A 13,212-nucleotide genomic window follows, 5' to 3' on the forward strand; every position below is an offset into this window, starting at 1 on the left:
ATATTATTCAGTATTGCTTTTCTACAAGGGCCAGGTTAATTAACATAACTTTCCTTCCACGTAAAAGAACTAGCTCTAGTTTCCCGGAGCCTTATATGTGCTGTAGGTATGATGGATCAAAGTCACGACGCTCATGCCGCCAAAAATATCCATGGCAGACCGACTTCGCCGGAGATCAAATCGCATGTCCTACAGTATCGGTTACCCGGAAAGGCGATGCCGGAGCATGAGGTACAAGCTGGACATCTTTGCATGTCAGGAAATGAATATATGACAGAAACACGGCAGTGTGACATGCGTACTGAAATACATCTGAGGACTACAGCTTTGACCTGAAAACTGTGAAGTCCTGTGGACAGTCTGGGAGTTAGCTGCTCTCTCTTTGCCCATTTGCCGTTCGCTCCCTCGCTGCAAGAAGCCCAGCAGAGAACTGGTGCATGTTTGAAGTGTGCTCCAGGAAAGTCACCCACTTATTTATAGACCTTTAATTAGACTGGCTCTCTTGGGGTTGGACTGGGCAAATGATGAGATCTCCCCCTCTTTTTGTGTCTCTTTTCTATCAGCCCCCCCTTTCTCCCTCAGCCACCCTGTATCAGTACTCCATCCTTCACTGGCCCCCTTCATCACCACACCCTGTACTCCAGTTATGATGCATTTCATGGGTAACATACTGTTGCCCTATATTACCCAGTACACCTCCAACTCAGTGGCTTTATTTGAGCTCAGAGGTCTTTGAGAAAAGCAACACCAGCTGAAAGGTGAGTTTCCTCTCTGCACGATGCAACGCTTTAACACACAACACTGTTCTATACAAGGCCTGTCTTTGCTTTACACTCTGGTGAATTTATAAACTCCCTTCAGTGTTTGCTGCTGTTTGAAACGTGATTACAGCTTATTGAATTTCTCATCCTGGACTTTGTATGCGTCCTGCGTTGAGGTTGATGTTGTCTCCCATGCCGGAGTAACTCAACAGGTCCGGGTTGTTTTGGAAGGAGAGGGATTGCGCAATCTCTGGAGCAGGGCTGTGCTACTGTGCCTCTCACAGCCAGGAGTGGTGTTATGAAACAATTTATTAGGCATCGCTTTTGGTGAAGTAGCTGTTCTATATCACAGATAACATGCCACGTAAACAGGGTCATGTTTTTGCGTGGACGATTCTCATGACTGAAGTTGGAACCAGGATATTTTACACTAAAGAACACCTGCTTTGCTTCACAGCCTTAAAATACTAATTACAGGGTTTCTTGAGAACAACTATTAAGGTGTGGTGTGTACCGAAGATTTAAAAGCTGATGAAAAGCCTTTGTTTATAGTTCCTTTCGAAAGCCCAGAGTCCTGAAATACGTCATATGTTTTTAAAATTATTTTCACCTGTGTTGTAATGGTATTCATATGACTGCAAGGTGAAATACTCTAAAATCAAACCTCGAGAAAAAAAATCTCAGAATGGATCTACAATTTCAAATGAGCATCAATCTCTGCTCGCTGCAACACACATAACACACACATATATGTATAGATGTAGCTATCTATATATCTTTCTTTTTTTATTTAATTTGAATTCCATAACTTAGAACTTCCTCCTTTCACCTTAACAATATTGCCAAAATGAGAGATATTGTGGCACAGAGTGATGCAAAAAAGCTGCTTCATAAATTTGTTGCTTCAAAGTTGGACTGTTGAAATTCTTCACTATCTGGAAGTCCAAAAATTAATTAAAAACCCTTCATCTTACCCAGAACTTGGGATGATTTCATGGAAAAGATCATGTTGAACCAATATTAGCTCTTCTTCACCGGCTCCCTGTTAAATGCAAAATAGATTTAAAAAATTTCCATCTTTCACATGAAGCCCTTTATTTTCCAGCTCCATCAAACCTCGGAGCTCTGATTGGTCCAGATGTTTCCAACAGAGCACTTCGCTCTCAGACTTTACTGGTGGTTCTTACAGTTTCTAAAAGTAAAATGGGAGGCAAATGTTTTGGTTGCCATGATGCTATAGAAGCAGCTCCTAGTTTTGTCTGTAAGGCTACAAATTTAGGCTTAAAACTTTCCTTTTTTGGTCAAGCTTGTTGTTACAGCAACTTAGGCTTATGCTCCTTGTGACCATTTTCTCACTCTGCCGATTTTTCCTACTACTCTCCCGACATGCGTTAACCTGCGTTAATTAAATTGCTGTAATTAACTTTATGGCCCCTCTCTCTTTTTTTCTCTTCACACAAGCAACATCTTGCCTGTAGTTTTAAGTTGTGACACCTTGACTTTGTCTTTCTATATTAAATCCGTTATCCATTGATGGAGCTTTGATTCCATTAATTATACGCAAGCATCATTTTCATCCCAATGATTTAGAATTCATCTGTTTAGTTAAAGAAGCAGCTGCTGCCATCAACTCTTTATTTTTTCTTTGACATAGAAAGTACACCCAGATCAGCGTCTCTGCTGTTTTTTTGTGTGTCTGCTCTGTCTTATGAAACCCAGAGTGAATCAAAGCAGATGGCCCACTCACACTGAGACACATTCTGCTGGAGGTTTCTTCCTGTTGAAAGGGAGTCGTTCTTTCCACTGTCGCCACATGCTCTCTAAGCATGGAGGACGGCTGCAAAATCAGAGACTTTATGCAGTTGGCTGGGTTTCTTTAAAAACATAATGAGGAAAAAAATGTGATTGGATTGAGTTGATTAACATTCTATATATAAATATATTTTGTTTTTATAAAGTGCATTTAAACATGTATCAGGTATTAGCAGTTTACCAAGAAATTAAATTGAATAGAAGAAAAGATACTTGCTGAATTAATTTATTATATCATGTTCTAATATTTAAAAAAATCTTTTCATACAACTGGATGGTACTTGATGTTTTTTCTTGTCTTCGGCACATACAGTCTAGTATGTTGTCATTGTTTATGTACAAGTCTAATTATTCAGTTAATGTTATTCTATTTACTAATGTCATCAGTTCAAGGGACTTTACGAGACAGATTGAACACAAATAGATAAATCTGATGCAAGATTTGAAGTGGATCAGAAATATAGAACAGGAGCTTCAGGCACAATATGAAAGATCAATGAAAAACTTTGCAAGAGAATGACATTTAATATTAGTAAGAAAGTCTGTATCTTTGGGAGAGGATAATAAAGTAATTCAGCATATCCTAAAAGGAACAGACTTTTACTTTTAGAAATTTTTATAGGTATTTTGTCTATAAACTAGCTATTTTTTTTAACCCGTTAGCTCTTACTAAAATGTATCAGTTTATATAAATACAGTACTGACAGAAACGTTTCAGACTCCACTAAGTCAAGCTTAAGTTCAAGTTTACCTATTTGTATTGTACATTTCTGCAACAAGGCAGTTCAAATTGTGTCATAAAAATATCATACAGTCACCAGATGTGAAACAAGCAATAAACTCTACATCTTGTCAAGGGCCATCATAAAAAAATTATCCATGCACATCAAATATGTTGATTAGTGTTGAAACATGGAGAAGCTGAATGCTGCTTCTCCATGTTTTGTGCTGGTTCTGGGGATGCAGAGAAGACTTGAACCAGAAGTCAACTTCATTGAGGAAAATTATTTGATTTTTATTTTGCTTTTTTTCTTTAAGATAATAATGACAAGTTTTGCTAACATACTGCAAATCTTCCAGGGGCTTCATGCAGGCTTTAGTAGATTTCCCTCCATCTTGTGAGATCTGTTAAAGGAAAACAAACATCTGAAGCTTCTGCCCCAGGAGCCCGGGGAGTCTAATGACGCGTCCTGCACTCTTGAAGCACTTTGTGTGAAAGAGTATCGAAACAGGATCCCGCCAGAGGCCCGATCCTAGAACACAGGACGCAGAACTTTAGTCCCGTGTATGTGTCTGAGTGTTTGCTTGAGGAACTGACAATTCCACCATATGGTGAGCTGCACACCTCGGAGTCAGAATTCCCCGACTCGCTGCACGCTGACAGATTCCTGAGGTAAAAGAGATTCCAGAGTGTACGGAAGAGGATTAGGGCCACTGGCAAAAACATAAATAAAACAGTTCTGACTTTAATCTCAGAATTCTGATTTTAATCTCAGAATTTTGACTTTTTTCTCTTTAACATTTTGTGTTAAAGAGAGGCACATACTGTATGTGGGTGTATTGTACTTCAAACACACTCCTTCCTTATATGACATCATCAGGAAATCAGCCAAAATATCAGGAGAGTTATGGATCTCCACAAGTCTGCTTCAACCCTGGGTAAGATTTCCAGATACCTGAGAGTGTCCCTGTTCAAACAATGATATGCAAGTAACAACAGCACAGGAATCTCAAACTATCATACTTTGCAGGAAGGAAATGGGTTCTCTTGTCCCAGAAATTAGTGTTTTTGGTGTCTAAGCTACTGCAGCATAATGACCATCCATGCATTTCAAAGATAAAGGGGGGAGGACACTGTCTCGGCTGGGGAGTACGGGGGTGGACACATCATGTTGAGTGTGCGCTTTGTTGAAGAAGGGTCTGGTGCACTTCACCACATAGATGAAATCATGAGGAAGGAATATTACTTGGAAATTTTGAGGCCTAATTTCAAGGTTGGGTGCAAGAGGGTCTTCCAAGTGGAAAGTGAGTCTAAACATAGGGATTTAAGGACAACAAAGCAACTGCTTTGGTGCTGCCATTACAAAGCGTTGATCTCAGATCCAAAGAATATTGGTGTACTTAGCTGAAAAGGTGTGTGGGATCGAGGCAGCATAGAGACCTGACTCCAGTTCCACCAGTTCTGTCAGGAGAAATCGGTCAAAATACTAGCACACAGGCATGCACCGATTGCAGTTTTCTGGCCGGTCACTGATATTTAAAAAGCCTGACCTGTTGATTCTCATTTTGGCTGATACAGATTTTTTGTTGTTGTTGTTGTCTGACATGTTGCTAAGTATACAAGTAAAGTGACTGATTTGGCAACAGTGGGGTGACTATTGTTAACTGCAAATGTGCAGACATGACCTGGTGGGTGGATCTCTGTCAAACCTCTCTCGCGGCAGAGCAAAGGGGGACAGCAGTGGATTTTTAAGCCTTTGTCGAGGTAGGTATGATCAGTAGGAAAGCTCAGTTTCACATCAGTATTGGTTGATCACTGATCTCACAAAATTAAGGAAATGGGGGCCAATTTATTGGTGCATCCACCAAACCAGCAAATTATTGTGAGAAGCTTCACTGCCAAAACACAAAGTCTCACCCTACTTTCTAGTACAAATATCATAGTAAACTTGAAATAAGCCAAAACTAACTTGCTGAAAAGTAACCTTTTAGCAAGGAGCTTGTTTTAATCAATTTCCTAATACTCATGAAAATGTACTAGTTCCTCTGGTAGATCATTACATTTTTAACAGAGACATTTCCCCCGTCTCATAAGTGAAATGTTCTGCCGGTGGAATTAGTCTTTTTTTTTTCTATCAGTCTTAAGAAATTAGTGACCTAAAGCAAGTTATCTTGCTAAAACGTTACTTAACTAAAAAGTTGGTTTTGTCTTAATTCAAGTGTACTAAAACATTTGCACTAGAAACTAGCACAAAAACATACTAGCAGGATACCCTGAAAGTCTGACTCCAAGTCATAGAGTTTAAAGACAGTTCTACTCAATGCAAAAGACAAGTATATGAACTTCTGACTGTGAAGATATGGTTTTAACTCTTAACAGGATGGCCTCTGAGTGTTCTTTCAGTTTATTGAGAGAATATTAAAATTCCTTTCCCTTCGGAGAGACCGTGTAAAAAAAATAAAACATAGATGGTGAAGATACGGAATACACAAGGATTCTTTCTTTCATGTGCTCTCAGTGTCAGTGCCATATGCCACTGAAAGCAGTCATTAAATCACACACATTCCAGATAGAGTTACGAGTAAAACGTAGGACGTAACAGCAGGAAAACAGTGGCTGCTTGGCCGGAGAGCGGCAGAGGTTCTTTTAGTAGATTTTGGGCTGATGCGTAGTTGCGTGTGAGTCTGTGTTTGTTTAGGACCTGTGTCAGATTGGCGAGCAGCCTGCGTGATGCTGAGCCCCGTACTCTTGCCTCAGCAGGACTCCCTGTCAGTGGAAAGAGAATGATGGCAGAGTGTGGGGTCGAAAGTCAGCAAACTCAGAGGCGTCTTGGTGAAAAGAAGCATAAAAACGGAGAACTCACAGGTAACGCTAATTTACAACTGAGCAACAGCTAACACGAAGGTTAAACCCATGAAGACTGAACACAAATGTTTAAAATCTGAGTGCAGGGAACTTTACAGAATACAGTGCTCTGCAAAAGTATTCACATCCCATCAAATTACATAGTTTTTCATGTCATGGCGAGAGTTTTATTGGGATTTGATGTGACAGGAAAGTGTGACATGCCTCCCTAACCCTGAAACCCAAAAATAAAATCCGGTGCAGCCAGTTGCCTTCAGAAATACATGTTGATTAAAGTTCTCTGGTCAGATGATGCCAAAATGAAAGTTTGTTTAATAAAACAAAGTCTCAAAACTCACACTGCCAGAAAACTAAAATCATGCATCAAAATCATCATAGTATTAACTTGGTTGACACTGGAGCCTCGAAAGACTCGCACCTAACATTGTTTAAGCTAACTTAAAACTCAAAACAGCCCAAGATCCTAACAGAAAAGAGAATACTGTTTCAGGGCACTGTAGTTTATGAATAAAAATTTATACCATCAAACGTTTTGAAACTTGTTTCAAAATCCATCTGATCTACAGAATGAGCAAAACAAATGTCTAAGGTCTTAATGGGTTTACAATACCTTCGTTTGTCCATTGGTGCTAAAACATATAGGTATGAGTTGTACATCATTAAACGTTTTATTTTTATGTGCAAGACTCTCCTCTTATTTGTGTGTTTTTTGTGGTCTAGACTCAGATCTTCCAGAAGAGGAGAAGAAGAAGAAGAGAGACAGGGAAGACCATGAAAGCCTGGTGTTATGGAAGAGGCCTCTGCTCACACTTTACTACTTCTCCCTGGAGCTGTTCATCACTCTTAAGGCGTGGATGTGGAGGTGAGGAACAAAGGGAGAGATGCAACCTCCTCTTAAAACATGTCCCTGTTTCAGAAAACCTGAAATCTCCTCCAGACAGCTAATGGACCTCACCAAGCTCCACCCACAACCGACCCACATGGCCGCAAGTCTCACAAACAAAGGCTGGCAGCACGTTGTTTCTATGTAAACATGACTCGATTAGTGCACCATTTCTGACGGATTTTCACAATATATCAGCTACTACAATGGACAGAGGAACTAACAAGTTCAGGTCATCATCTGGGAGGAGGTTACTGGTTTCTCAGTCACAAGCTGGTTGCAAACCTGAGGCCAGCAGGTGTCAGTCAGTTATGGTAGATCTGAAATTTGGTTTGATGACCTCAATATGAGAAGCTACAGACTGATAGGAGGAACCAAAGAGCTCCATAAAGGTAAAGGCAAATCTTCTGAAGCTGCTATATAATGTAAAGGAAGAATTATTTATTAAAACTTTGAACAAAACGTTTGGCTCGTCTCTTCCTTAAAAGGCCCAGATCCTCTCGGCGAGCAGCGGGCAGCTGTAAAACGAAACTAAACAAGGCGTGTTGACGTCACAGCTCACAGAGTTTAATTCATACAAAGCAACGCATGAATCAGTTAACAAAGCTGCAGAGGTACAGAGATATGCATTTTATCACAAAATAACAGACACACAAGGGAGACAGACACACACAAAACACAGAGACAGACAAAGGCACCCACGTGGAGAAAAATGGAAAAAACTCTCTCTATTTTAGCGTTACATCTACTTTATACTGAGTAGGTGTTTCCTCACTTTAATATATGCAAAGAAGGCGTTCTGTTGTTCAACCAATCAGAGACCTGTTTCGGCCCCAGAGAAACCCCGGAAACTCCCCTCCTTATAGCTCAGCTCAAAGGTGATCTGTTCTCTGTCAAACCAAGCCGGAGGGAAACCCCTTAATCCTGTGCGTACCACGCACGAATGTCCCCAGCACCGAAGTCCTGATATAAATCTCGCCGACTCCCCTGGAGTTTCTTCCTCCCACATTCCAGCTGCCGTTTCCATGGAGATGCTAATTTTATGGCTTTTGTGTGCTCTTAAGCAGACAGTGGAAGGCGTCTGCTTGTCTCCTTGGGCCTCTCTCGAAGGGTCACACAAAGCCTGTTTTTCAAATAAAAGTGCTTAATATACCTTTACACCTGTTGTAAGATTAAGAGTATTTTTAGCACTAAAATAATCATTTTTCCTTAACAATAATTAATTTAATTTCACATAATTACCACGGTAGAAGCCATTTGTTTGTTAAAATTTAATGAAATATATTTGTTCTATTTGATGTTTGTTGCGAATGACGTAAACTCACAAATGAACGAGGTAATTAGTCCAACGTTTAGAAACTACAGCGGCTGTAATGCGCCACAGCAAAGGTAAATAAAGGTAAAATAACCCGAACAGGTGATCAACTCAAAACCACTCCTACCTTTTTACGCTCTCTCTCTCTGTAGTTTAAGCACACCTGTTACCGTGGCAACCGCCTGCCACGCAAGACGAGCAAAAATTTGTTAAAAACATAACATTCAGTTCGTTACGATATCAAGTTTCCAGGCTTAATATTTATTTCTCGATTATTAATCAGCGCTTCCCTGAACACAGCAATGGTTGATTGACTAGCTGTACTTGGTGCTAACGTGGCTAACAGGAGTAACAGTTTAGTCCAAAGCCTTTTCTGCTAAAATAAAATCTTTAGTGTATGTCAGATACAGACACATTGCATATTGATCTGTTTAGCTAACGTAAGACTGTGTAGCAGACAGGCTTCAAGGTGTAGAAGTTGTATCAGTTCTGCCATTATGCTGTACTTAGCTAACGGGAAGCTAAGTGTGTTTGTGAGACGGTCATGCACGTGACCACGTAGAATGGGCATCAGCCAATGAAAAGCGGCCTCTGTGGTAAGGTCCATGTTGTCCTTTTCAGTTTCACAGGCTAACACAATAAGTGAATGCTTTTATTCACCTTATAAGGCACAATGAACTATATTACAAAAAGTATTAACTTTTTTTGCTTTCATACATACAGCTTTAGTGACACCCCATTTTTCATCTGTAGGGCCTGTTATGATATTGTTCTACCATTTGCCGCTATGATAGCTGTTACTCCTCTAAGAAGGCTTTCCACAATGTTACGGAGACTCATCAAAGTTTTTGACCATTCCCAAAGAAGCACGTTTTCAAGGTCAGACACTGGTCAACTCCAATTCCTCCGATAGGTGTTCCAGGCCAGGACTTTGTGCAGATGATCCAAGTTCTTGTTGGGAGCATGAAATGTCTTAGTAATTTTTTTTTCCATAGAGAGGCATCCGCCTGCCAAGCTTGATACCAGGCTCGGGTCGAACTATTTCGACAGAGCACTGTGCAAATCGGCCTGTAGAAAAGTGTGATGTTTGCTGTGACTGTTTCTTTAAAGCAAAACAGAGGATGCAGGCGGTCTGCATCTGTTACGTGAAACGTGTGCGAATATGAACGTGCCGACACCGGCTTCGAATGAAGTACCTTAGGGCCTTGGTGCTGCCTTGTCAACAGGATTGCCAAAAACATAGTTATGGTTTGTCTCAACAGGTTAATACTGTCGCTGTCCACGCCTTGTGGCCAGGGCTATTTATCTGACCACAAAGTAGTACATAATTACAAAGTGGAAGCAAAATACTCTTTCTGGGTTTTTTTTGCAAATAAAAATTTTAATTTTGTCAACATTTTTGTTTACACTTGAGCTTTAGATCTCTGCAATTCCTCCAGAGTTACCATTGCATTCTTGGCTGATTATCTGATTAATGGTGTACTTGGCAGGTCTCTCAATTTAGGTGAACAGCCTTGACTTAACAGGTTTACAGTTGTATCACAGTTAAAAAGCTTAGGAGAATTTTCATAACCCAAACCTACTTTAATCCAAACATCATTAATAATTAATAAACGATGTAATAATTAAATAAATGATGTGTAAATTCAGTCTTTAAAAGCGACTGTAAAATACAATGCCAAATGACCAAGAAAGCAGCACCTAGAAAACAAGCCTTTGTCTTAGTTATGATTTCGTCGCGCTGATAACATCTAGAGGTTGCAGCCGATACAGCAGGTTTTTTTCCACAAAGAGACACTAAAGTTGCTACAGTTGTTCTCGTGAAAGTAGAGGAAATAGCAACTGTGAAAGAACGGCCATCTGACATTACTCAGAGGCTTTTTCACACAACACATCAAGACACCAGACTATTACTGACCTTGACCGTCTCAGAGCTATCAGCTCAGGTCTCATAGTTTAGACGCCGCCAAACGCCTTTAACGCTTCAACAGAGACATCGCATGCTTTTCTTATCATTATCTGTCTCTATTACTCCTTATAATTACCCTACTTAAAGGCTGGAAAGGATAACTCCGCCTTGCAAACTACTGTTTTCATACTTGCTGAGCAACAACATCACACCAAACTACGTCAGCCGTTGCCTTCATGCACATTACACGTAGAGTACAGAATGTCTTCAGCTTGCTAAATAATCTTTGTTGACACCGAGGTCCCAGAAGAAGGTCAGAGTGTACTCTCGGGGGGGCCCTTGCGGTTAACTGCGTCAGGACAACGTGTTTATGTTAAAACTACAAGAGGATGTGGTGAGCCACAAGCACCACAAGCAGTGTTCTGCCTTAGAGAAGCTGCTATTTACCCAACGCTCCAGACACGTGGTGTTCTAACTGCCTACGCTGGCACGTAAATGAGAGCGTTATGGGTTAGAAGGGTGCAGAGAAGTTTATTGTGAGTGTTTTTAGGAGTGGTGTATAATATAAAACATAAAAGCAGATTATCCATGGGGCATCAAGCTGTCTGTTGCTGTGCCTTTACATTTCTTTAGGTATAACAAGGGTTTCTCAAACAGTGAATGGATTGTGTGGGGGAGGGATTGGTAAGGAATCCTTATGGTGAACTTAACACAAACCCTTCTTTTTAAACTAGCTAATTTATGTATTAAGAAAAAGGTTTAGGTTAACTTGTTTTATTTTTTTTCCTTGATAATTTTACTCTTTGATCATTTTTCCCCTCAGACAGTTTTATCTGCCTTTTTGCCTCATGCTGAATAAGACTTGTCCCCCTCTGAAGAGAACTCGACTGTCCGGCACACCCTCCTCTCCAGAATCCCTGAACTGGACCTGCATGAGCTTAGTAATGTGCAATTCAGCCTTGAGCAACCTTTCAGTTTAAAAGTACAAAAGGCAGAGAAACACACTATTATTAGCATGTATTACTATTAACCTGGTTAATAAAAATAACCAGGTTAATAACAATTAACCTGTTAACTTTCTAAGTTAACCTGAAGAAAAGTTATAGCCTACAAAGATCTGAAATGATATTCAATTTAATAATAAAGAGGCAGGCTCACAAATAGGCTGATAAAAAAAAGTCTATACTCCAGCAGCTTTTAGTTTATGTATTCATCTATAGTGAGTCTAATAGATGGATTCTCACCCATACATGTCAAGCTTTGGGTTTGAAAATACGGGAAATGTCGTCTGGACTGGGGGCCTTGGAGTGGTGGAGGTGACGGGGGACTGCGGGTAGATTAGAGGTGAACAAACGAACGTAAGATGGGGATGGAGGGGAGACGAAGGAACAAACCTAATGTAGAGGATGTGGGGGGGGAGACACGACGATCGAAAGTAAGAACCGGGGAACAATACGGGATATTTACGGCACCTTCATTCGTCACAATCAGAAACTTATCTACCAGCCATGTACCGCCACGATGCTCTCCGCCACCCGTTTGTTCAGACCGGAATATATGAAATTTATTGTGCGGTTTGTCGGTAAAGTTACACTTACACTGTAACCATCAACTACTCAGCGGCCCGCCGTGTTCAGTCTATCCGCTCACCTGCAGCGCTCTTCCCGCCGTTCGCTTTCAACCAGCAGGAAAAGGCTGCTATACTCCAGGCATCGCGACAGTCATTTTAAGGATGTCTATTGGTCCCCCCAAAACCATGAAAACCCGGGCATTATCACCAATCAATAAAATCCCCACGGGCCGAACTTGAAAGTGGACCTTACCAAGCTCCGCCCACAACCGACCCACGTGACCGCAAGTCTCACAAAGCCTCACGGCGCGTTTCTATGTAAACATGTCTCGATTAGTGCATCATTTCTACCGGATTTTCACAATATATCAGCAACTAATTGGACAGAGGAACTAACAAGTTCAGGTCATCATCTGGGAGGAGGTTACTGGTTTCTCGGTCACAAGCTGGTTGCAAACCTGAGGCCAGCAGGTGTCAGTCAGTTATGGTAGATCTGAAATTTGGTTTGATGACGTCAATATGAGAAGCTACAGACTGATAGGAGGAACCAAAGAGCTCTGTAAAGGTAAATCTTCTGAAGTTGGGATATAATTAATTTAATTTCACATAATTACCGCGGTAGAAGCCATTTGTTTGTTAACATTTAATGAAATATATTTGTTCTATTTGATGTTTGTTGTGAATGAGGTAAACTCACAAACGAACGAGGTAATTAGTCCAACGTTTAGAAACTACAGCGGCTGTAATGCGCCACAACAAAGGTAAACAAAGGTAAAATAACCCGAACAGGTGATCAACTCAAAACCACTCCTACCTTTTTACTCTCTCTCTCTTTGTAGTTTAAGCTCACCTGTTTCCCTGAACACAGCGATGGTTGATTGACTAGCTGTACTTGGTGCTAACGTGGCTAACAGGAGTAACAGTTTAGTCCAAAGCCTTTTCTGCTAAAATAAAATCTTTAGTGTATGTCAGATACAGACACATTGCATATTGATCTGTTTAGCTAACGTAAGACTGTGTAGCAGACAGGCTTCAAGGTGTAGAAGTTGTATCAGTTCTGCCTTTATGCTGTACTTAGCTAACGGGAAGCTAAGTGTGTTTGTGAGACGGCCACACACGTGACCACGTAGAATGGGCATCAGCCAATGAAAAGCGGCCCCTTTGGTAAGGTCCATTGGACGTTATGCCGCTAACACTTAGCTTTCGTCAACAACTGCGAGGCGGAAGTGAGAGCTCCGCGTAACGCAAATAATGTCCCGACACGGTGCGCTAAATAATAAAACATAAATTAATGAAGCTTCGAGGCAGGTAAATTTTCATCGAGGAATTTTAATAGTCGAGGTACTCGAATCATTGGAGGAATCGTTTCAGCCCTA

The 13,212-nt window shown here is 40.8% G+C and overlaps 1 protein-coding gene and 1 long non-coding RNA gene across 4 annotated transcripts in view; one reads left to right on the top strand and one right to left on the bottom strand.

Annotated features, from left to right (window-relative positions):
• The first annotated feature begins 625 nt into the window (after nucleotides 1–625).
• Nucleotides 626–13,212, top strand: part of LOC114152879 (vacuole membrane protein 1) — a 77,009-nt gene continuing 64,422 nt past the window's right edge. Inside the window, exons 1-3 of one of the 3 annotated variants that reach the window (XM_028031004.1) lie at nucleotides 626–758; nucleotides 6,055–6,159; nucleotides 6,880–7,021. In XM_028031004.1, the coding sequence (XP_027886805.1) occupies nucleotides 6,078–6,159; nucleotides 6,880–7,021 (224 nt within the window). In that variant the 5' untranslated portion in view covers nucleotides 626–758; nucleotides 6,055–6,077. Of the gene's footprint in view, nucleotides 759–6,051; nucleotides 6,160–6,879; nucleotides 7,022–13,212 lie in introns of all 3 variants that reach the window. The other 2 variants (XM_028031003.1, XM_028031002.1) reach the window with 2 other exon arrangements.
• Nucleotides 3,564–10,470, bottom strand: LOC114152881 (uncharacterized). Its single transcript, XR_003597235.1, has 3 exons — nucleotides 10,276–10,470; nucleotides 3,919–4,007; nucleotides 3,564–3,826 (listed from the first exon to the last, which is right to left on the bottom strand). It is a non-coding gene; the product is annotated as an uncharacterized LOC114152881 (long non-coding RNA).

This window comes from Xiphophorus couchianus, chromosome 11 (genome assembly GCF_001444195.1).
Source record: "Xiphophorus couchianus chromosome 11, X_couchianus-1.0, whole genome shotgun sequence".
Taxonomy (NCBI): domain Eukaryota; kingdom Metazoa; phylum Chordata; class Actinopteri; order Cyprinodontiformes; family Poeciliidae; genus Xiphophorus; species Xiphophorus couchianus.